At 37.0% G+C, this 25699-nt stretch overlaps 1 protein-coding gene and 1 non-coding gene across 3 annotated transcripts in view; one reads left to right on the plus strand and one right to left on the minus strand.

Moving 5' to 3' along the window:
• FAF1 (Fas associated factor 1) overlaps positions 1-25699 on the plus strand; it is a 451681-nt gene that overhangs the window by 11663 nt on the left and 414319 nt on the right. Inside the window, exon 2 of one of the 2 annotated variants that reach the window (XM_039245400.1) lies at positions 18569-18675. The exons of the other annotated variant lie outside the window; for it this stretch is intronic. Coding sequence (XP_039101331.1) covers positions 18673-18675 — 3 coding nt within the window. The 5' untranslated portion in view covers positions 18569-18672. The remainder of the gene's footprint in view (positions 1-18568; positions 18676-25699) is intronic. 2 annotated transcript variants of the gene reach the window in all.
• LOC120240638 lies at positions 6732-6835 on the minus strand. Its single transcript, XR_005530673.1, has one exon. It is a non-coding gene; the product is annotated as a U6 spliceosomal RNA (small nuclear RNA).

Raw genomic sequence — 25699 nt, forward strand, 5'->3', positions numbered from 1 at the left:
GTCTTATAGCTCAGCCCTTCCTTTGGAGGAATCTTTATTCCCCACTTCACTGTCTAAAGCAAAGCCACTGATTTAGTGGGGTCCTCAATTCGTAGAGGTTTCCTTAAACCTTGGCCTAGTTTGCCAGTGGTTCAGTCAAGCTGAAACTGATTGTGTCTGCTTGTCTCCTGGGGCTGTTCAGCCTCTGTACTAGCTATACAGATTGATAGTGGATATGATTGCTTTGTTCAGTGGATAGAAGTCAAGGCTGTTCTTTTTTTTTTTTTTAATTTTAATTTTTTAAATTTTATTTTAAGAGAGTGTGAGCTGGGGAGAGGGACAGAGAGAGGGAATCTTAAACAGGCTCCATGCTCAGTGTGGAGCCTGATGTGGGGCTCAATCCCATGACCCTGGGATCATGACCTGAGCTGAAGCTAAGACACTCAACTAATTGAGCCACCCAGGTGCCCCAAGACTGTTTTTATAGCTCTGGCCAGTATTCTCCTTCATGACAGACACTTGTATTTCTACTGCCCCTTGGCCTATTGCCAATGGCCTGCTATTTGGTCTGCCACTTGGAAACATAGACTGGCAGATTAAAGACAGCTCTCTTTGAAGCTGTGAACTATGGAAACAAATTATAGCTGCTGATCAAACTGTCTGGATCACTCATGTAGTTGCCTACAATAAGGGCTTGTTCTCTAATGAAGCCCGCTGGAGTCAAGCTTCTGATTGAGCCTTCACTGCCCAGAGCTATCATTGTTGTCTCAATCCATCCATCACATTAGATGTGATAACACATCAGCTATCATAAACTGGGTGTAGACTTAAGGACTGTGTTTTTCTGAGGCAGATGGTAGCATTGCATGCTATACTTGTGACTTCTGCCAAAAGTTGATCTACTTGTCACAAAATAAGAGAAGCCATATTTCATGGGATGGATGTGGCTTCTGCTTGTTTTTGGCAGTTTTAATACATTGGAACTTTGACCTCCCATTCAAAAGTATCAGTGCTACTTCTTCACTACTGTTGATACTTTTTCTGGTTATGGTGTTGCTGTTCTAGTCCAATTGGCTGACTGGCCACACAATTTTGGACTGTGAAACTAATCTGTGTTACGCTTTTGGGCTTTCTGGGCCATTTACAGTTGACATTGATGCACTTTTTATCTCAAAAGCTCCTAACAGTGAGCTTGCTAGTCAAGATATTTGAGGGACCTTTCATGCTCCCTACCCTCCAAAGGCATCTGGTATGTGGATAAATGTCTGCTGGGTGTGCCATCCTCCATTAGATTGCTCAGTTCTGATCACCATTTGATTGCCATTCCCTTTATTCTTACTGAAAACTCTACTGGAATAAGCAGGGGTTGCCCCAGCTCCTATGCCTTCCATGTAAAACACCTGTCAGTACTTCATGTCTACCCACTCCCATTCCATAGCCTTCTCTCAGAGATTCTGTGGGACAGATTAATGGTGGCCTGGACAATTGGGACAGTTTGGACTGACTGTTCTCATTCAGTCCTTTCAAAAACAAGAACTAGACTCAGTTATCCAAACTGAATTTGTGAACTCTATGCCTAACACGTGGTTGAGAGGTCATGTTGGGACACAGGTTGACTGTCTCTCAGACTGATGTAGGTCCCACTTGGAAAGACCCAGCAATTGTAAACAACCCACATTTTCTAGCTATACTGCTCTGCCCTCATGATTGTATTTCTTGTGTGGAAGCCAGGCATTAACATACCTCCCTCCTAAAAATATGGACTCTTGGCACCTTTGAGTGTTTAACAGAACACCATCAGAAGATCTTATAGTCTTCAGTTAACTATGGAAGTCTCTCTAAAATGACAATATCCTTGATTTCTTGGTGAAGCTTTCCAGAGTCATAACCAATTTGTTATTTATGCACATCCTGTCGACAGTTATCTCTGTCAAGGAATTTATTCACTTAGAATAGGTGGTTCAAAATTTGTTCCTGACTTTTTGGTTGACATAATCAGTGACATACCCTGGCCCTGGAAAGCATTCAGATTAGCCACAACTCACCAGCATTGTTATGGATGATGAAATGCCCTAGATTTCTTCCTTGTAGGCTGAAGCAGAGTCTGTATAATTGTTAATACATTCTCTTGTTCCTGGATTGATGCCTTGGGCCAATTGGAAAAGTTCACACAGAACTTAGGGACAGAGCTGCCAGACTTTCTGAGGTAGGCCCTAATGTTTTATGGGATTTCTTCAACTTATTTGGGGGTAGGACTCTGAGAAACATGGTTGAAATCAATTATGAAGGTTAATCTTACCCTGCTGCCTATAGATAGCTATTTTAATGAAATGCTGTATGAAACAAATTGAATGAATTTAGTTCCAGCCCCTTGTCAGTCAGAATAATCAGAGTGGCTGTGAGAATCATATACTCATGAGAAACTTTGTCAGCAGCCAAGATGGTTAGAAGTGAGAGAGACAAGTCTCTGTGCCTCATATTTTGGCACATCTTATGAATAGAGACACAGATTGTTCTAAACTATTTTTTCAGGGGTATTTATCGTGACCAGCTTAGATAATGTCTCCTTCTGGACCAAAAGACAAGTTGCTTGGAAGCTTGGAAGATAAAGACACTTTCTCCCTCCAAAGCAAAGGTGTCCATGCTCACTGTCCATTATAAAAGATTCATGTTTCCTAAGCTCATGGTTCCTTTATTGCAATCTACTGCATGTGCAGATGTCACCTGGCCTACTCTGTATCACCGTGTGAGAAATGGGACTTGGGAACCCACGTAAGAAAATGCTGATTATTGTGAGTAATAAAGTACTTTATTCTTGATCTAGGAGTCTTGTGCCTTCTTCTAGCGTATTTAAAATTGTAACATGCTAAATTGTTGGCTTGCAAGTGAGTAAAATATTAGATCCTTCACAGTTCTTACCAGCCTATAAACTAGGCTGTCCTTCATTGTATAAATTGATTTTTAGAGATGGTAATTATAATAACTACTAACGTTTACTCAGCATTATTTTGGCCTATGTGATTAATATTTTATCTGCATTATCCAATCTAATTGGTATATACCATTCAATTTGTGATAGCCATTATTACTATTCCCAGTTTAAAGATGAGAAAGTGGAGGTGTAAGGACATTAAGTAATTATCTAATGGTAGGTAGTCATAACAAGGCTGTGTTTGGGACTCTAGTTTGCTCTACTCCAAAGTCAAGTCTATGATCTATTATATGCACATTTCTCAATTTACTAGAGTAAGTTAAAAATACGTGGTTTTTAAAAATTAAAAACAGTTACTATGAATTAAATGTGAAATTTGCATGAATTTTAAATAGAAAATGAAATTTCAAAAAATTATAAGGATGTGGCCTGTTTTTCTTAGTGTCGTCTCCTTTTCTCCCATGTTTCCTTTTCTCTATCATTATGATTACAACAGTGGAAGAAATTAGTAAGTACTGCACTTTACAAGGTTGCCTTAAAAAAAAAAAATCAAAGCTGCATCCAGTTATTTTTGGATTCCTTCATCCTTTTGCAGCTTTGTGAAACACAAAAATAAGGAAAACAGAGTTTTTCTGGTGTCCCTGGATTTACTGAGACTAATAGAGTGATCAAAAGATGAAAAACAGGGGTTAATTTAAATGACTTCTATTTTAAAGCTATATGTGGCAGTGGTTGCTATTAGGATTATTTAGGTACTATTTAGGTACTATTGCTGTTAGGATTATTTTAGCAAGAGATTATCCTTTTTCTGCTTTTTTTCTTTTAAACTCTCTTTTACATTTACCAGTATTTGTATTGTGTTGGTATAAGTGTGTATTTATGCTGTCTATGTATAAGATGCATAATATACATAATAAAAATACAAAATATATTTTAGCCTCACTTTTCTGGGAGTACTGTCAGTTTTGGGTATATTCCTCAGGTCCCAATAGCGGAGATTGAAACAAAAATAATGATATTGAGGCAAAAATAATAGAATTGATTCCAGCCAGGGCAGGCTGGCTCAAGGTTGAAACACAAGAACTTTGTTTTATCTTTTTATTTTATTTTATTTTTTAATTTTATTTTAAATTCCAGTATAATCAAGAACTTTGTTTTTACTACATTTTTGTTAAGTAACTTGGACTTAAACAAACAAACAAAAAATAAAGTACATTGTATTTTAGAAGAGGAAAGCATTATTTAGTGATTAATTTGGGATAAAGTAGTAAATACTCTGGCAAAACTGAGTGGAAAAGAGAAATACTGCATAAGTTATTAGTCTTCCCACTTACACATGCATGAAGAGTATGTAAAATTACAAGGTGGATTATGCCAAAATGAAGTGTATTTTTATTAAGATTAAAGATTTTTTAAAAAAATTTTATTTTTAACAAAGAGAGACACACACAGAGAAAGAGAGAGAACAAGTTGGGGAGGGGCAAAGAGAGAGGGAAATAGAATTAGAAAGCTCAGTGACTCTGAGCTGTCAGCACAGCCCCAACATGGGGCTCGAACCCATGAACTGTGAGATGGTGACCTGAGCCAAAGTCGGATGCTTCTAAGTTGGATACTTAAGTGACTGAGCTACCCAGGAAGCTCAAGATTAAAGATTTTTTTTTTAGATCATAAATTCTACCTATAATCTGGGAGTAATTTTAATTTTCAAGATAAAAATATTGATATACCAGTAAACAACCAGATGGTTTCGTGCATGCGAGTGGGAGAGAGACAGAGAAAGGACACAGAAGATCCAAAGTGGGTAAGTTCATAACCTCAGCCAAAGTTGGACGCTTAACTGACTGAGCACTCAGGTGCTCCTCCTCTGTTGGCTTTTTTTTAATAGAAAATTTAATTTATTGCCAATAAATAATATTGCCTCTTCTAAGGCATTGACCTGAGTGTCTAATTTTCTGTCAGTTATTTCTTTAGTAGCCAATAGAAAAGAGACATTTTTTGTTAGTTGGTTAATGTGTTGGGCTATATGTACCTCCTGAACAAGAGAGACGATAGACGCAGCCACAGACCCTATAATGGCAATTAGTGCAGTAATGCCCAATATTAGAGCCCCAACTAATTGCCTTGGGTGCATGAGAGCAGAATTAATCTTCTGTACAACCTGTCACCCATAATCATCATACCAAGGAAGGGTTAGTTTAACAGACTCTTCCATTGAAGGTGCTCTGTTCTTACAAATCTAATTGTCCAGATTAGAGGCAATTAATGCCAACAGAACATTTCGCTATTTCCCCAGCTTTCTGGGGCAACGTTTGCCAATCCGATGGCAAAGAGTAAGTTTATCTTATTGGACCAGTGATTCCTCAAGTTTCTGCTGTGCATAGACCAGCCAGCTTCTGGGGTGTGGCTGGAACAGGTCTGGAGATCTCAGGGGCCAGTGTCCTTTTGAGGGTCAGTTTAAGCTGGTTGACTGGATCTGGATCACCTCACCAGGTTGAGGGTTCTTGGTGATGCCTGAAACTTTAAGAGCTGGATCCTTTGTTTGGTTGTATATCTGTGTAGTCCACCTCTAAGTCATGGAAAGGGGTGACCCCCATCCTTCAAGTAAACCAGATATCCTGGGTTTATATGGGGTGGGTTTCTAGTAAATGTCAGATCAGGTCTAGGGAGGATATGGTTTGCATATTTAGAGATCCATCCTGTTTTCCTGTTGTTTAAATAATCATATGCCCAAGGGGTCTTATTATCATCCCCACAGAATAACAATCACAGAAGATTGTGTATCTGTGAAATACTGTAACAATTTTTTTTTGAAGGTTACCTCAAGTTGTTTAATTTAGGCAAACAACAAACATTTAAAGACAATCAGAACTAGAATTTAACATCCATAACGGTGCGTTGTTGAAACATAGTTTTTCTCTCTAAAAACCTTCATTTCCAGAGATAGCCAGTTTGAGACCAATGCATTTGTAGAACAAGTCCAGTCTTAATCCTGGCCTAATTATTTACATAAGCTCAGCAAGAATAGTAATTGTTCCGGTTAAAAGATGAACAGATTCTTATTGAACTTATGCAAACAATTGTAATTGCCATGAAAGAAAGAATACTCACTGGGAGATTTTGAATTTCAGAGGGTTTAGGTAGAAAGAAAAGATAAATGCCTCAGTTTACAAATGAATACTTTATGACATTTCTGTATATCGTAGATATTTTAAGAAAATGTTTTCTTAATCTGGATAAGCAAATATTAGAGAACCAGCAATATTTCTAACAAAAGTCACAAAACTATAATCTTCCTCAGTTCATTTAGTCTCATGTTCCTAATTCTTGTTCAGTTTAAATGCAATTTTTTAGCTCTGGAAATTCTTACCCATTTTAGTATTAATCTTAAAGATTTCAATTACCTGTATTTGTTTCAAAAGTCCTTTTTATAAATCTCTTTGAAGAAGAAACTCATTTTGTGAGAGAATGAGAACAATTATAAATGACAAAATCTCAGAAATGGACATTGTTAAAGATCTGATAAGAGTTTATTATGCAATTGACAAATTTAGTTATTTCAGTGACACATAACATTTCAAGTAATCAGAATATTAAATGATAACCTTATACCAAAACATTAAAACTTTAGGAATTGCATATATATTTGGGCAGTTGCAGCATTTACCCGTGCAGTACAACCTAAGGTTTACCATTGTGCAACAGTGTTTTGCCAAGTAACTTAGCATCCTAAATGAAAGGGCCTAATTGGTCAAAAGACTTCTTTTACCATTCACATTCTGGGAAGTTTGTTAAAACCTTAGGAAGTTATAAAGCACATCCTAAAAATATGGAATGCTTCATGACTTTGCGTGTCATCCTTGTGCAGGGGCCATACTAATCTCTGTATCGTTTCAGTTTTAGTATATGTGCTGCCGAAGCGAGCATCTCTATTGGCTTTTTAACTATGGTTCTATTTATTAGTGGTTGTTCTACAGATTATGTATCTATAACTTAATTCGTCTACCTTGAGTTAGTATTACTACATTGTATATAAGAACCTTATGAGAAAGTATATTTACTTATTTTCTTTCAGCTGCTGTTGTCATATATTTTACTTCTACATGATATATAAAACTCCATAGTGTATTTTGTGCTAGTCAAATGTTCTTTAAGAAATAATAAAAAGGCCAGGCACATGGGTGGCTCAGTTCGTTGAGCATCTGACTTCGGCTCAAGTCATGATCCTGCTGCTTGTGCGTTTGAGCCCTTCATCGGGCTCTGTGCTGACAGCTCACAGCTTAGAGCCTGGAGCCTGCTTCGGATTCTGTCTCCGTCTCTCTGCCCCTCTCCCTCACTCAAGCTCTGTTTGCTGTCTCTCTCAAATATAAATAAAAACATTAAAAAAAAGAAATAATAAAAAGGCAACACATACACACACACCACATTCAGTGCTCTTCACTTCTTCCAGAGATCCACATTTCCATCTGGTATCACTTTTCTTCAGCCTAAGGAACTGCCATTAGCATTTCTTATAATGTGTAGGTCTGTTGACAACAAACTCTTATGTTTTCTGAAAATGTCTTCATTCTTACTTTTGAAGGATAATTTTGCTACATATAAAATTCTAGTTTGATATTTCTTCTTTCAATACTGTAAGATATTATTCCATTTTTTCCTGTATTTATTCCATTTTTTCTTATGGGAAGTTAATTACTATTCTTGTCATGTTCTCTTCAAGGAATGTCTTTAAGACTTTTCATTTTTGGTTTTCAGCAATGTGATTATGGTCTGCCTATATATGACTTCCTTAGTATTAATCCTCCTCGATGTCCACAGAGCTTCTTGAATCTGGAAATTTATGTGTCATACCAAGTACCTGCAAAGGTACTGAAAAATCTTGCCAGTAATATCCACACAAACAACAGGACATCTTTGGGGACTTTTTTTGTTTAATAGAAAGAATGCTAGGAGCACTTCAAAAGAGGAAAAAAGATAAAAACATTAAGACAATTACCACTATTACCTTGACATCAATTCATGCCAAGTTTTAAAACAAATACTGAAGAGTTACTGCTTTATAAATCCTTGGAAAGAAATGTATAACCATTATAATAAATGATGCCAAAAGATTTTTTAGTAATTTGACCTAAATCTTAGTAATTTATATATATACCCTAAATCTGGATTTTAATAAGGCAACTGACAAAACTTTTTATTAATTTTTAAAATAACATACAGAAATAAAGAATGCTACTAGTTATATAGTATCTTTGCAGCATGAGTGCCCTTCATTAATTTCAATTTAGTTTGCTTCAGTTCAGTAAACACTGCTAACCTGGTATTTGGCAGGCACTGAGTTAGATACTAGCAATATAGAGATGAATATGACATAATTCCAAACCTTGGGACACTCAGTGTTAATGGAATGATGTTCATTACATTTGCAAATGACGCCAAGCTAAAACAGCTAGTATTAAGATGACAAAAGCAGGATCCCAAAAGTCAATCATATCCTTTTCATGTTCGTCCTATTTCAGTAGTTTACTATTCAGTGAGAACACACTATATGCCAGAATGTGTGCTAGGCATTAGGAATACTAAGATGAATAAGATCTAGTTCCTGGCTGTAAGGAACTCACACCTTAATAAGAAAGACAAGGAAATATTTACATAGTAAGGTGATAGCTGCAATAACAGATGCATGCATAAGAATGAAATAGAAAAGAAAAAAAGGAATGAAATAGAGAAGGAGTGGTAACTGTAGAGAAGCCTTCATAAGAAGTAATGCCTATGCAGAACTAAAAGAGATAAATAGAAGACTGGGAGGTAGGCATTGGGAGAACTTCAAAGTCAAAGAGACATGACATAAATTCAAGAAAAGTACAAGCATCGAAGTGTCACTACAGAACAAAGCAATGGGAAAAGCATAGCCTACAAAACGCCAAAAAAGAAAGAGCTTTGCTAGTGTGCCAATGAACTTGACCTTCATCCTGTATAAGCAAATAAATACAGAGTTCAAGAGAAGTTAGGAGTGAGACTTGAGAAATGCAAATGATTAAATTTAGGATGAGGGAGATATGCCTTACCTTTTTGTGGTGCATATAGCGTTTTAAGTTTCTAGCCATTAAAAACCTCAAAACTGTAAGGTGACTGCGTTAATAGTAATGTAATGTACAAAATTAAAGGAGAGGCCATTCTGCTATGCGCCTAGCCTTTTTTGGAATGTTGTATTCACTCCCAACCTCCTCCATTGAAGTGTGCCATTAGTAAATAAAAATATCCGGAGAAAAGCAAGCTAGTGATAAAGAGTAGTGGAAGGAACTAGAAAATTAGGACCCCGATAGTATGAGTTAATGGTAACATAGTTCCTTTCATGTGACAGGAAAAGAAATTCTGTACAGATCTAGAGTAAAGAAGCTATAAAGAGATCAGCATTTATTAGCTATTTTAACTGCCTTAAGAAGTTACAATTACTAATATAATTACCTAGTATAATGCCAGTTACATAGTATAATGCCTGGCACAGAGCAGGTATTCAGTAAATTTTTGTTCAGTGACAATATGAATCAAAGAAGAAAACATGAATCAAGACAGTGTCAGGTAATACATATTTCTCTGTCTTCCTAATATCCTCACATCACAGTACAGGTGGAATCATACAAGTATCTGTTGAACAATGAATGTCTGGTATACCCTCAGTAGCATACTTCTAGATTTATAGCACTAAGAATTAAAGGTGCTGTTTTTATCCAGCACTGTCACCAACACCACCAAGATTCATGGTATTCCCATCCCTTTAATCTTAATTTGACAACAGCAACCAGAAGAGAGGTAATTTTGAGTAAATGCTTTGTTGGGCAAGTCCAGAGCATCCTATCTGGGATTATTAAAGCAATGGTAGAAAACCAAGCAAGATCCATGACTCTACAATTTCAGACTTTCCCCATGGGTAACATGCAGCATCTGCAATTGTGAGATGTGTCCTGGCCAGCAGGGAATTCCTTGCAGCTATCTTCATGAAGGTCTCCTAAAAACTCAGTAGGAATACATATAGAACTGAGTCCCAGGGCCAACTATGTATGTCACTATTGCCCTTTCATCAAAGGATGACTCTGTATCCATGTCAGCATACCTTCAGACTCCATCCCCTGGAAATGCCAAGGCTCTGCTATAATCAGAGCCGGCCCCCTCTCTCCCCCCTGCACCACTGCACAGGTTAAAAATAAATAAAGAGGGGTGCCTGAGTGGCTCAGTTGATTGAGTGACTGACATCGGTTTGGGTCATGATCTCATGGTTCTGTTGGTTCGAGTCCTGCATTGGGCTCGCTGCTGTCAGTGCCGAACTTGCTTTGGATCCTTTGTCCCCCTCCTTGTGCACATGCTCTCTCTCTCTCAAAAATAAACATTAAAAGAAAAAAAGCACCAATAGAGGAGATAAAATAGACTACTGAAAAATAGGCTTAACCTTAAAGAATGTAGATAAGGAAGAATAACTGAACAACAATTGAGACATTACGAACAAAAAGGTAGACAAACTTGTCATATTAATGATTACGTTAAATGTAAACAGACTAAACACTAATCAGAAGGTAGAGACTCTTCTTAGAAAGGTTCCAGAACCCACCCTCACCTCATCCACTGATATTTTCAAGAGTGTGGCATGAACTCAGCTGCCACTTTCTAGGAGCCAGACTGTACTCCCTTTACCGGCCTCCCTCATTCCTTCCACCCTCTCCCCATTTGTAATTAAAATTGTTTAAGGTAAGACAAGAAAAAAAAAAAGATTGGATAAACAAGAAAAACTGATCTATATTGTTTACGAGAGGGGCATTTGAAGTATAAAGATCCAGTTAGGTTGGAAATGTAAGGTGAGAAAACCTATACAATGTAGATACTAATTATAACAAAGCTATTATATTTAATATCAGGCCAAGTAGACTTTAAGGAGTATTGCTAGAAATAAAGAAGTTCTGGCTTACTTTTCTACTTTCTAATCCTGGGTAAATCATGTGGCCTTGTTTTCTCATCTATAAATTGCAGTTAATATTTGAGCTCTTATGTTAGGCATTTTACCTGTGTAATTATCAATCCTTGTAATAGCCTTGCAAGATGATTACTATTCTTCTTAAAGTTGCAGGGCTAATAGTTGGCAAAACTCAGATATGAAGCCAGTTCAGCTTTAATTCAGACTTGATTTTTTTCTTTTTAACTACACATTGTTTTCTGTCAACATACTTTCCTGTGAAGGACTATTCTCCATACTTTGCTTCTATAAAGATCTACTCCTATGAAGATAATACTAATCAGCAGAGCTCTCCTGAGGTCACCTATCTATTCATCATGCCCTTTTGAAATCCATTTATCATGGGGCGCTTGGGTAGTCACCCTTAGTTGGTTAAGCATCTGACTTCAGCTCAGGTGATCTCACAGTTCGTGGGTTCGAGCCCCGCATCAGGTTCTGTGCTGACAGCTCAGCGCCTGGAGCCTGTTTCAGGTTCTATGTCTCCGTCTCTCTCTGTCCCTCCCCTACTCGTGCTCTGTCTCAAAAATGAATAAACTAAAAAAAAAAAAAAAGCCATTCATCTTTAAATAATATAAAAATAGCTTTATTCAAATGTTATTAATAGGCTGTGATTGAGAATTTTTAATGTTGGCATTATGATTTTATTGTTCATTAGTACATTTAAAAAATGTTTATTCATTTCTGAGAGAGAGCATGAGTGCTGGGTGGGGGGGATTGAGGGAGTGGGGAACAGAGGATCTGAGGCAGGCTCTGTGCTGACAGCAGTGAGTCTGATGTGGGCCTCAAACTCACAAACCATGAGATCATGACCTGAGCTGAAGTCAATGTCAACCAACTGAGCCACCCAGCACCCCAGTACATTTTATTTTTAAGTAATCTCTACACCCAACGTGGGGTGCAGACCTAAAACACTGAGCTCAAGAGTTGGATGCTCTACCTACCAAGCCAGCCAGGTGCCCTCATTGTACATTTCATTTATTTATTTGTAGAATTTTTAATGTTTATTTTTGAAAGAGAGAAAGAGTGCGTGCTTGTGCATAAGCGGGGAAGGCAGAAAAAGAGGGAGACACAGAATCTGAAGCAGGCTACAGGCTCTGAGCTCCAACCTGTCAGCATGGATCCCAACACCGGGCTCAAACCCACAAACCACGAGATCATGACCTGAGCTGAAGTTGGATGCTTAACCGACTGAGCCACCCAGGCACCCTTCATTGTACATTTTAAAGATGCCTCTCTCCTAAAATAACTTTGTTAGCTACAGCCTCAAATTCCCCTAAGTCAGTGTTAATTTACTTGTATTATGATTAAGCTAAATGCAAAAAGATGAAATAGCTTAAATTATTGGAGTCCATTCAGAAAAAGATACTGGTATTTGAGAGCCTACTGTGAACTCTTTATATAATAAACTGCATAATGCATGTTATTTGCCTCTTAGAGTTGTAGAATATAAATTACTGATATTTGTTTAGTCTTTTTCCATCATATTTGTATTTTCTGGTCAGACTGAATACTTACAAATTACAGTTTATAGTAATGTTATAAAAAAGCCAAGTATTATTTGTTCATGTTTATTAAAAAATCTTACAAAACTCTAGATGTACTTTGTTGTGTAAAGTACTATGAAGCCTGGGAACAGGAGCTATATATTTTACCCACAGTATTTCCAGACACTGTTTAGCCCATAGTAAACAGTCAAATACTTTTTGGAAGTTGTTTTTTTGCAATTATTGTCCCCTAAAAGTCTTGCGTAAAAATTAGTATGTAATGAAATTCCCATAAAGATGTGTTAAATGTTTGCTCCCTCTTGTGGTTATAAAGGAGAATGTAAGCTCTTAAAATGAATCTGTTCTCTAGTTCTTTTTTATTTAAAGATGTACTATAGTGTATAAAATTTATCAAAATTTTTCTTTTCTTGGAGAGATATTAACCCATACACCTTTGTCAACTCAATAATTTTTTTAGCGCACATACAGTCATAAACATGCAGAATTTGTGCTCAAGAAGTATAATTTTTTAATGTCCAGGATAAAGTTTATATATTATTAAGTCAGAACTTAAGAGCACTTTTTGAGCATACCCTTTCTGCTTTCCTTTATATAAATTATGTGAATGATGAAATAGCTTTTTTCTGTTTTAGTTCTAAAACTATTAGTTTTAGTAATACATGAGAGTATTACTGAGAATATTATTTCCTAATGGTGTTAAACATTCCTTGATTTGATCAAAGTAAAAACAAATGTCTAATTTTTTTTGTCTTCACAGATTTTATTTTATTTTATTTTATTTTATTTTATCTTAATTCATTTCATTTCATTTCAGAGTGTGAGCAGGGGAGAGGGGCGGAGGGAGAAAGAGAGCATCACAAGTAGGCTCTATGCTCAGTGAGGAGCCTGAGCAGGGCTTGATCCCAGGCCCTGGGATCATGACCTGATCCAAAATGAAAAGTCAGATGCTCAACTGAGTCACCCAGATGCCCCGCCTTCACAGCTTTTAAATTCAGAACACCTGATGTTTTTTTAAGGCATAATATTTTTATTCTAAATAATTGCAACTGAGACTATGAGCAATTGGGCCTTAAGAATGCTTTAACATGTAGAATAATTTTTTTAACACACACGTATATATATCCTTCATGTTCTTTTTTCTGCATGCATAGAGACACTCAAATTACTTTGTTAGACCTCTTCGTTTTCTGTATACTTCAGTTATTAATAGAAGTTGACTTTCATTTTGAGACTATTTTTGGAATAGAAACAATATTTTCACCATTGCAGAGGAATTGTACTCCCTGTGTCAAAGACAGATAGCATGCAGTAAATATGCAGTGTAATGTGGATGTTGGACTGTCAGTAGGGCTCACTTACAAGACAGCTGACTTGGTCCTGAAACCATTCTAGCTGTATGATCCAGGTCTTCACCTCACCAAAATCAGTTTGTCTGTCATTAATTAAAGCAAGCAAGCAAAAAACAAAATGTTGTGGTATAATATTCACAGAGCAAAGAACACAAATCATAAAAGTTTCATGAACTTGTACAAAATGAATACAACCCATTAAACCAACACTCAGGTTAAGAAAACAATATAACTTGAGAAGCCTTTTAGTCATTATCTCCTCATGCTCCAGGATAACCCAGTACTTTGAATCTAACATATATGTTAATTTTCAAACATTATATGCAGGAAACCATACAGGCTTTTAAAAAAATGTTTGTTTTTGAGAGAGCATGTACATGTGTAGTGGAGGGGCAGAGAGAGAGAGTGAGACGGGATTCACAGTGGGCTCTGTTCAGCAAGGAGCCTGTCATGGGCTTGAGCCCACAAACCATGAGATCATGGCTTGAACTGAAGTTGGATGCTTAACCAACTGAGCCACCCAGGCGCCCCCAGTAGGCTTTTAAAAAAAATTGTGGCTAAATATATATAACATAAGATTTATTATTATTTTTGTTTTAGCCATTTGTAAGTGTAGAATTCAGTGGCATTAGGTACATTCACACCGTGCACCATCATCTGTCTCTAGAATTTTTTCATTTTCTTGAACTAAAACTCCCTACCAATTAAACATTAACTCTTTGTACCCCTCTCTCTCCAGTCCTTGGCAACCCCATTCTACTTTCTATCTCTGTGGATTTGACTGTTCTAGCTACCTCATGTAAGTGGAATCCTATAGTAATTTGTCCCATTGTGTCTGACTTACATTAGCATAATGACCTCAAGGTTTATCCGTGTTATAGCATGTGTCAGAATTTCCTGCCTTATTAAGATTGAATAAATTGTTTGCATATACCATCTTTTATCTGTTCATTGGTCAATGGACATTTGGGTTTCCACATTTTGGCTGTTGTGAATAGTATAGCTGTGAACATGAATGTACAAATGTCTATTCAAGTTCCTGCTTTCAGTTCTTTTGGGTATACACCCAAATGTACAATTGCTGGATCAAATGACAATTTTGTATTTAATTTTTTGAGGATTTGGTAGGCTCTTGTCATGTTTATTTTGTATTTTGTGACCTTATAAATTTCCTTACCACTGTAGGAGGTTTTCTTTTAAAGAATGCAGAGGATTTTCTCTCTACAGTCATTTGTCTGTGATAAAAGATACCTTACCTACTAACTTGGGACTTTTTTCTTGCTGTATCACATTGGCGGGGATGTCCCACGCAATGTTGAATAGAACTGGTGATAACAAACATTTTTGCCTTGTTCTTAGGAACAATCTTAGGAAGAAAATACTTGCGCTTTCACTGTTAAGTATAGTGTTACTGTAGGCTTTTTAAATAGATTCTTTCATCAAGTTAAGGAATATTCTTTTTTCCTAGTTTTATTATACGTGTTAAATATTGTCAACTACTTAAAATATTTATTTTGAGAGAGTGTTCACGTGCGACTGGGTGAGGGGCAGAGAGAGAGAGAGAGAGAGAGAGAGAGAGAGCCTCCCAGGGAGGCTTTGCAATGTCAATGCAGAGTCAACGAGAACAGATCTCACAAACTGTGAGATCATGACCTGAGCTGAGATTGAGTTGGCTGCTTAACTGACTGAGCAATCGAGGTGCCCCAGATACTTTTTTTTGAAGTCTCTTCTTTTTTTAAAGTAATGTCTACAACAAATGTGGGGCTTGAACTCAGAATCCTGAGATCAAGAGTTGCATGCTTTTCCAACTGAGCCAGCCAGGCACCCCATCAGATACTTTTTTTTATTTAAGTGAGATTATCATTTAGATTCTCTCTATTATTTTTGTTGTTATGGTAAATTACACTGATTTACTCATGTTCAATCACCATTGCTAGGAGAAACCCCACTTGGTCATGATGTGTTATCTTTTTTATAACGTGTGTATATATATATGTGAATGTATATATGTATATACCTACAAACTCACATGCATATACATACACATATTCCTGGACTTGATTTTGTTAACCACTTTTGCATCGATATTTATGAGGAAGATTAGTCCAGATCTGGAGAAACTGTGGGTGTATCTTTTACATGTCAGCTAAGTGAGTTAGCAGATCATTGACAATATATATGAGCTACAATAGCACCTTGTAGACTTTTTGAGGTCAATAATGCTTGTTTCTCATCTGCTGCCTTTTTTTTCTTATGGCCACTCCTGACCCAAAACCCCTCAGGGAAGAAGTTTTCAGAAATGTAGTTTCAGCTTAGATAAATCTGAGATCATCTTGGCCATACTTCCTATACTCTTTTTTTCTTGTTGTTGTAGGGATTATAATATAGTTGGCTTAGCACAGTCTGTCTTGAATTCTACCACTTCATGTATAATAGTATGAACTTTATAAGGGTATACTCCCATTTATTCTGTCCCAGCCTTTGTTTTATACTTGTCATATATTTTATTTCTACATGTTATAAACCTCACAACGCATTGCTATTGTTTTAGTTAGTTTTAAAGAATTGTTTTTAATGAATATAAGCAACAAGTGTCTTGTATTTACCCACATACTTACCAGTTTTGGTATGCTATATATTAAAGATTCCATCTGGTATCACTTCCCTTCAGCATGAAGAACCTTTTACTGTTATTTGAATGCAAGAAATATCTGTTGGTGAGGAATTTTCTCAGCTTTCATTTATTTGAATATTTCTTTATTTTTTATATACATTTTTTGTAAGGAGTTAGATGCAATGGTAACTGTGTTGGTATGTAAAAACATTTTGGCAAAGTATGAAAGTTGTTAGGAGAATCAAGTCTCTGTTACATCATTTTATTACTCTGCTGTTTTTAATAAGTAAAAGTCCATTTATTATGTTGTTTATAACTTAAAAGTGTTCATTTGTGTGAAATTCACATTCAATGGCATGCACTTATCTTAAGCAGTTTGATGTTTTTATAGCTGTATGTACCCCTTTATAACCATCGCCCTAACAAAGACATAGAATATTTGTTCCAGAAAGATTCCCTCATGTCTACTCCAGTCAATCCCCATGTCTCATAGGGAACCACTGTTCTGATTTCTGTCATGATAAATTAGTTTTGCCTTTTACCGGACTTCATGTAAATGAAGTCCTACAGCATGTAGGTTTTTGCATCTTCTTTCCCTCAGCAGAATGCTGTTATGTTTCATCCATGTTTTCATATATATGTAATTTAAAAAATTGCTGAGTAGTCCATTACCTAAATAAAGGTAGAGTACATTATTTATTGCTCTAGAAAGGTTCCTTCAAGTGTCTTCTAATCAATCCCTTCACGGGAATCTACAGGAATGATTTTTTATCACTATAGATTAGCTTGCCTTGTTATTAGACTTCATATAAATGAAGTCATATATCATGCAGTCTTAATCTGACTTTTCTCTCAATTGAATGCTTTTGAGGGTCATCAGATATATGTGTATTATGAATATTTTCTTTGAGTTTGTGTTTTGGCTTTTTATTTTATCTTAGAGCCTGCTATGTTTTTCTGAGATGTTACCTCTGGACTGATCCTGAAGTGTAATTTTTGTCTTGAAAGACTGCCAAATATTATGCTCTTTCAAGGCTTTTTTATACTAAGGTTTATAGCTTTCTGACCTCTAGAAGGCTAGAATTTAATAAATGTTACTTGACAGAAAACTGGTGTTACGTTTGAAGCCCCTCCGCATTTAAAAAAAACATTTTTACAAAATGTTTTATTCATTTCTGAGAGAGAGAGAGAGAATATGAGCAGGGGAGGAGTGAAGAGAGAGGGAGACACAGAATCTGAAACAGGCTCTGGCCTCTGAGCTAGCTGTCAGCACAGAGCCCTACGTGGGGCTCAAACCCACGAACTATGAGATCATGACCTGAGCTGAAGTCAGATGCTCAACCGACTGAGCCACCCAGGCGCCCTGAAGCCGCCCAAATTTTTATAAGTAATAATAAGGCAAATAATAGTATAAGGCAGAATGAAATTAAATAAAAATTATTGTTATAGACAGAGTCGTAAAAGAACAGAACAGGAAGAACCATGTGCATGATACATGAGGGACTTTAAGCCTTAATGGCTTAAAATCCAAGTTATCTTTTGGCTTTTCATCTCTCACGTATCAAAATGGAATGTGATGAAATGCCAGGTAAAGCTGTCAGTCTTTTTGTTTTGGAGCTCTAATTTCAGTAGCTTTGCAAAGGCAATTTGCCAGTTGGCTAAGTGTGAAAAATTGACATTGAAAAGTGGACAGTTAGAGAATAGCTTTAATTCACTCTGTTTGTTGTCATTTGCTTATTTAGAGGAAAGTTTAACTTATATAAAAAATGCTTTTTATTGGCCTGTATAAATTTATATACTTATTTATATGCCTATGATATCATAAACAGAATTCCTATTTGGTGTATTTGAAAGTAAATGGAGAAAAAGATCTAACTTTAAAAATCTGCTAAGATTGAATCATAGTTGTTAATGCCAGATTCTGATATTTTTGTGAAATGTGACTCAAATAATGAGAGAGATTGGCCGATTTATCCCAATCCATGGCTTAGTTCTTTGCAAACGTAAATACTATTTGATTTTTGTCTATTATCTATCAGTGATAGTGTTCTGGGAAGTTGATTCAGAATAACAGCTTCACAGGAGGCAGATTTGTTAACTAGAATATTAATTTACAACAGGATAGACATTTTTACATTGACCACAGTACTTGTAACCGTTATTCAGACATCCTCTTCTTGGTATTAGGATACCTGAGAAACCAGTTTGGTCATCAGAATATGGATTGGTAAATAGGGAAGCAGAGCAGAACAAAGTGCATGGATTGGTTTGGAGGATAGCTTACCCAGGCTATGGTAAGTCTAGAATTATTCTTGTTCTATTTCTAGTGTTTAGATAATCATGCCATAGTTCTATGAGTACTGTCCTTTAGTATCTTTAAGATATCTTTATAGTAACTCTTGGTCAGTAATGGGCAAATTCTTACTTTTTGATTCTTCTTTCCCCACATTTGGTGTACCCTTTTGTTAAAAATTTATATTAATGTGATTAGTTTGACTGATACTTACCTTTGGCTGCTGATAGTTTACTCTTTTTTAAAAAAAAATGTTTATTTATTTATTTTGAAAGGAGGAGAGAGCTTGCTCAGGGGTATGGGCAGGAGAGTAGTGGCAGAGAGAAAGAATCCCAAGCAGGCTCTTTTGCTGAGCTCTGAGCTGACATGGGCCTGGATTGATCTCACCAACCACAATATCATGACTTGAGCTGAATTCAAGAGTTCAAGCCCCACATTTGTCATGGAGTCTACTTAAAAAAAAAACAAAATAGAAAACAAACTGGGTTGATGATTGGTAGTATCAAACTGCTGATTGACAAAATGTATATACATTTGCACTGTGGGACTGTTTGGTATTTATTTGCATTTAACAGCTTGTGAGTATATTACGTGAGTACAGAATTATAGGCAGCTTATTTTGGAAAATGGTAGAGACATGCTTTATTTTTCTTAGTACACACACATTGCCAATAAAAGCATCTATGTAGGTTGTTAGAATTAGACTAGTGATGTTAAAAAGAACAATAACACAGCAACCAGGCTTAGTAAAATTTAAAATAGTATATAATTCAGTAACCATAATTTTCATTTTTATTTGTGTGTGTATGTGTATATGTAAGTAAATAAGCAATCCTCTATGCCCAACGAGGGGTTTCAACTCACAACCCTGAGACCAAGAGTTGCATGCTCTATCAACTGAGCCAGCCAAATGCCCCAGTAGTTCTTTCTAACGACAGTAAAACTTTTGCACTGAGTTAAAGTGGTTTACCTGAAAATATCCAGCAACAGTTGGGAGGTGGGCAAGGCTCTCTTTCCATTGTATTGGTGGTTCTGAATACACTTTAAATTTTTTTTTAATGTTTTATTTATTTCTGAGAGAGAGAGACAGTGTGAGCAGGGGAGGGTGAGAGAGAGAGGGAGACAGAGTCCGAAACAGTTCCAGGCTCTGAGCTAGCTGTCAGCACAGAGCCCAACGCGGGGCTCAAACCCACGAACTGTGAGGTCATGACCTGAGCCAAAGTTGGTCGCGCAACTGACTGAGCCACCCAGGCGCCCCCTGAATACACTTGGATAAGTGTAAGAATCACCTGGGATGGTTAGTAAACTAGGAGCCCTCCTTCCAAAAAGTCTGATTCAGTAGTATGAGGCAGAGTCTAAATACCTGTATTTTTAAAATTCTTTTTTAATGTTTACTTGTTTAAAAGAGAGAGTACGAGCACACAAGCAGGGGAGGGATATAGAGAGGGGGAGACACAGAATATGAAGCAGGCTACAGGCTCTCAGCTGTCAGCAGAGAGCCCAATGCAGCGCTTGAACTCATGAGCCACTAGATCATGACCTGAGCCAAAGTCAGACACTTAACCAACTGAGCCATTAGGTGCCCCTAAAAAAATCTGTATTTTTTTTTTAAATTTTTATTTATTTCTAGGAGAGAGAGAGAGAGACAGCGTGAGCAGGGGAGGGTCAGAGAGAGGGAGTCACAGACTCTGAAACAGGCTCCAGGCTCTGAGCTGGCAGTCAGCACAGAGCCCGACGCAGGGCTCGAATGCACGAACCGCGAGATCATGACCTAAGCGAAAGTTGGACGCTTAACCGACTAAGCCACCCAGGTGCCCCAAAAATCTGTATTTTTGATAAGCATCCCAAGTAAACCTGATGCAGGAGGAATAAGGACCATACTGTAAATAACTGTTTAGTCTACCATGCTGCTTCCTGTGCTGTCTGTGATAGTGACTTGTTATGTTGCTGCTCAAGCCCTTCTCTCTTCTTTCTGAAGAGACCTTGAAATCATAGTGTCCTTACAATTGTAGTACTGACAATAAGTCTGCTTTGTGTTGTGCTCCAGTCCTCTAAGCATTTTGCTTTTGAGTATCCCTTGGATATATCTGAATTTTCTCATAATGTGGAAGATAACTCATGTATTACTCTTTTCTTTCATTTTTGACAATTATTAAATTAAAAATCTCTCTGACATAAATGTATGTTTTAATGAAAATGAATCTTTAGTTTCCTAACATGACTGCTCTTTCCCGTCTTTATCTTTTCTTTCCATGTTTTCTTCTCTACTTATTCCTTCCTCCCATCTCTCCTATTATGTTTCTTTTACCAAACTATGAGCTTCTTAAGCTTAGAATAGAATCGGTGCTTAATAAATGTAATGAATAAGTGAATAATAAGTCTTGTATTTTCTAAGTATTATTAGTCACGTGTAAGTTTCATGGGCGTTGTACTCATTCATGGAAAGACATTTTTCTTAAAAATGATAATAATAAGGAAGAATTCAGGGGCGCCTGGGTGGCTTAGTCGGTTAAGCGTCCGACTTTCGCTTAGGTCATGATCTCATGGTTCGTGGGTTTGAGCCCCGCGTCGGGCTCTGTGCTGACTGCCAGCTCAGAGCCTGGAGCCTGTTTCAGAGTCTGTGTCTCCCTCTCTCTCTGACCCTCCCCTGTTCACGCTGTCTCTCTCTATCCTAGAAATAAAATAAAAAAAAAAAATAAGAAAGAATTCAGGATAAGAGTCAACTTAGTGGAAACTGGAAGGTGATTAGGAATTATCACTCTGGAAGCTTCAAAGATACTAATAATGATGTAATTTTTTAGTTGGTTGGTGGGTATATTAGTATCAATAGGTGTTTGGAAACTGGCTGTTCATCTTAGCTCAAATAGGGAAATGTGAAATATAAACTGTTAGGACTATTTGTAACGTTAAGCGGGATGGTCTCTGTACTTGAGATGGTGGACTCTAAAATGAAATCCACTAGATTTGAAAACTTGATTTCATGGAGATTGGAAGGAAACTCTCAACACAACTAAGCATTACAAAGGGCTTAATTAAATGAGTTATTTTAATGTTTGTTTATTTTTTGGAGGGGAGTGGCAGAGAGAGGGAGAGAGAGAATCGGAAGCAGGCTCTGTGTTAGCAGCACAGCGCTCAGTCCCACAAACTGTGAAATCATGACTTGAGCCTAAATCAAGAGTCAGATACTTAACTGACCGAGCCACCCAGGCACCTCTTAACTAAATAGGTTTTTAAAAGTTATAGTAAAATACTATTAAATTTTTCATTTCACCATGTTTACATTTACAGTTCTGTGGCATTAAGTATGTTGACATTGCTATATAACCATCATATCATTCATCTCCAGAACTTTTTAATCTTCCCAAACTGAAACTTTGTATCTATTAAATGATAGCTCCTCACTCCCTCATTTCCCTAGTCCCTGGCAACAACCATTCTACTTTCTTTCTCTGTGAATTTAACTAGTCTAGGTGCCTCTTATAAATGAAATCATACAGTATTAGTCCTTTTGTGTCTGATTTATTTTACTTAGCATAATGTCCTGAGTTCATCCATGTAGCGTTTATTACAGTTTCCATCACTTTCATGGCTGAATATGTTCTGTTCTATGTATATACTCCATTTTGTTTATTCATCTGTCAGTGGACACTTAGGTTACTTCCATGTTTTGGTTATTCTGAAAAATGCTGGTATGTAAATGAATGTATGAAGCTCTGTTTGAGTTTCTGCCTCAGTTCTTTGGATATACACCCAGAATTAGGATTGCGGGATCATATGGTAAGTCTGTGTCTGATTTTTTGAGGACTTCCATACTTAATTAAACAGAATTTTTACACAGTTTTCATTTATACAACTAGTTCTGTGAGGTTCCAGAGGAGAAAGTTGCAGGAAATAGCCTATATCTACAGGTTTTTGAGAGAGCAAGCTGATGGCAGCCAGACTATAAAGAATGTAGTGGAGACATTCCTTTGTCTTTGTTCTAGGAAGCCTGGAAGACTTAAACTCTGTAGTGGTTAGTATCTGTTGCTGTTACTGGATTTATCACTTGAGATATATTACCATATAAATAACATGGTTGTGTGACAAATGGAGTCCTTCCTATTCTTATCCTCCTCCCTTTAAATGCTCTGTTGTATTGTGAGGCCTGGTCAATACCATCAGGCTCATTTCCAACATGAGCCAGTAGTAGCAGAAGGAGATACCAGTTTTCGTTTCGCATGGCAGGAGCTGTGCAAATGCTGCCATTTCCTCGCTGTGACTGTCATCCAGCGAAGCCTGTGCAGCTCCCATCATATACAGCTGTTATTTCTGGAACCTTGATGCATTCAGGATATCAATTGCATTGATTTCACCTCCTACATAAGCTGGTTTTATGCATGAAAAAGCAAAAGGCTTATAATATTGGCTACCTCAAGAAAGAAGCCAAAGTACACATGGTGGAGAGTTCCATATACCACTACGAGTAGGAAAATAAAATAACCAAGGTCTCAACAAGAGAGACCAAGAGACACCATTCAAAGAACACTTTCTGAACGGACAGGCCCAGGACAGTCAATGAGCCTTCTTTGTGGTACAGCAGCATTCACAGGTGCAGAGTGCATAAAAAGCTTTTAAAACTAACAAGAGATAGAAAGCTAACCATAATGATGAAATGGAAGAACTCTCCTCCAAAGAAATTCCAGGAAGAATTGACAGCTAAAGAAACTGCTCAAAACAGATATAAGCAAAATAACTAAAGAATTTAGAACAATAGTCATAAAATCAATTGCTGGGCTTGAAAAAGGGATGGAAGACAACAGAGAAACTATTGACACAAAGACTATGGAGCTTAAATATAGTTGTGACGAATTAAAAAACTGCTGTAAATGAGATGCAAAATAAAATGGAGGCATCCAATGCACGGATTGAAGAGGCAGACAGAAGAATAAGTGATTTAGAAGACACAATTACAGAAAAGAAGAAGCTGAGAAAAAGAGAGATAAACTCATCCAGGAACAGGAAAGGAAAAGTTCCAGAGCTCAGCGATACAATCAAACGGAATAATATCCGTATCATAGGAATTCCAGAACAGGAAGAGAGAGAGAAAGGCTCTGAAGGAGTCCTTGAATGAATTATAGCAGAGAACTTCCCCAATCTGGGGAAGGAGACAGACATTGAAATCCAAGAGGCACAGAGAACTCCCATTCAGACGTAACTTGAATCGACCTTCTGGATGACATATCATAGTGAAACTGGCAAAATATAAGGAAAAGAGAATTCTGAAAGCAGCTAGGGATAAAAGAGCCCTAACATACAAAGGGAAACCTATGAGAGTGGTTATAGGCCTATCTGCTGAAACTTGGCAGACCAGAAAGGAATGGCAGGAATCTTCAATGTGATGAACAGGAAAAATAAGCAGCCAAGAATCCTCTATCCAGCAAGCCTGTCATTCAGAATAGAAGGAGAGATAAAAAAGTTTTTCCAAATAAACAAAAGTTGAAAATTTGTCACCACTAAACCAGACCTACAAGAAATCCTGAGGGAGACTCTCTGAGGGAAATGTCGCAAAGAACGCAAGATACCAGAGACACCACCACAAGAATAAATCCCACAAAGGATACGATGACTCTAAACCCATATTTTTCAATAATAACGCTGAATGTAAATGGACTAAATGCCCCATCAAAAGACATTGGGTAGCAGAATGGATAAACAAAATCCATCTATTTGCTGTCTACAAGAAACTCATTTTAGACTGGAGGACACTTTCAGATTGAAAGTAAAGGGATGGAGAAATATCTATCATGCTACTGGAAGTCAAAAGAAAGCTGGAGTAGCTATACTTATATCAGACAAACTGGATTTTAAAGTAAAGGTAGTAACAAGGGATGAAGAAGGGCATTATATAATAATTACAGGTTCTATCCATCAGGAAGAGCTAACAGTTACAAATGTCTATGCACCAAATACGGAAGCACTCAAATACATAAAACAATTAATCACAAACAGAAACACTCTTATCGATAAGAACATGCTAATAGCAGGGGACTTTAATACTCCACTTACAGCAATGGACAGATCAACTAGACAGAAAATCACTAAAGACATAATGGACTTGAATGACACATTGGATCAGATGATTTGACAGATATATTTAGAACTCTGCATCCTGAGGCCATAAAATTCACTTTATTCTCAAGTGCACATGGCACATTCTCCAAGATAGATCACATACTGGGATATAAAGCATCCCTCAATAAATAGAAAAGAATTGAGATCATACCATACACACTTTCAGATTACAATGATATGAATGAAACTCGGAATCGATCACAGGAAGGAGTCTGGAAAAACCTCCAAAAACATGGAGGTTAAAGAACATCCTACTAATGAGTGAATGGGCCAATCAGGCAATTAGAGAAGAAATTAAACAATATATGGAAACAAATGAAAATGAAACTACAACAATCCAAACTCTGGGATGCAGCAAAGGCAGTCCTAAGAGGAAAGTACATTGCACTCCAGGCCTATTTTACAAGAAATTAGAAAAAGCGCCAGTGCAAAATCTAACAGCTCACCTAAAGGAACTAGAGGGAGAGCAACAAGTGGACCCCCAACCCAGTAGGAGAAGAGAAATAATAAAAATCAGGGCAGAAATAAACAATATAGAAACCAAAGAAACAGTTGAACAGAGCAATGAAACCAAGAGTTGGTTTTTTGAAAAAATAAACAAAATTGACAAACTTCTAGCCAGGCTTCTTTAAAAGAAAAGAGTGAGCACCCAAATAGACAAAATCATGAATGAAAATGGACTGATTACAACCAACCCCTCAGAAATACAAGCAATTATCAGGGAATACTATGAAAAATTATATGCCAACAAACTGGACAACTTAGAAGAAATGGACAAATTCCTAAACACACACTCACTACCAAAATTCACACGGGAAGAGAGAGAAAACCTGAAGAGACCCATAACTAGTGAAGAAATCGAGTCAGTTATCAAAAAATCTCCCAACAAATAAGAGCCCTGGGCCAGATGGCTT

The sequence above is a fragment of the Hyaena hyaena genome, unplaced genomic scaffold (genome assembly GCF_003009895.1).
Source record: "Hyaena hyaena isolate Hyena2069 unplaced genomic scaffold, ASM300989v1 scaffold_257, whole genome shotgun sequence".
In the NCBI taxonomy this organism is placed as follows: Eukaryota; Metazoa; Chordata; class Mammalia; order Carnivora; family Hyaenidae; genus Hyaena; species Hyaena hyaena.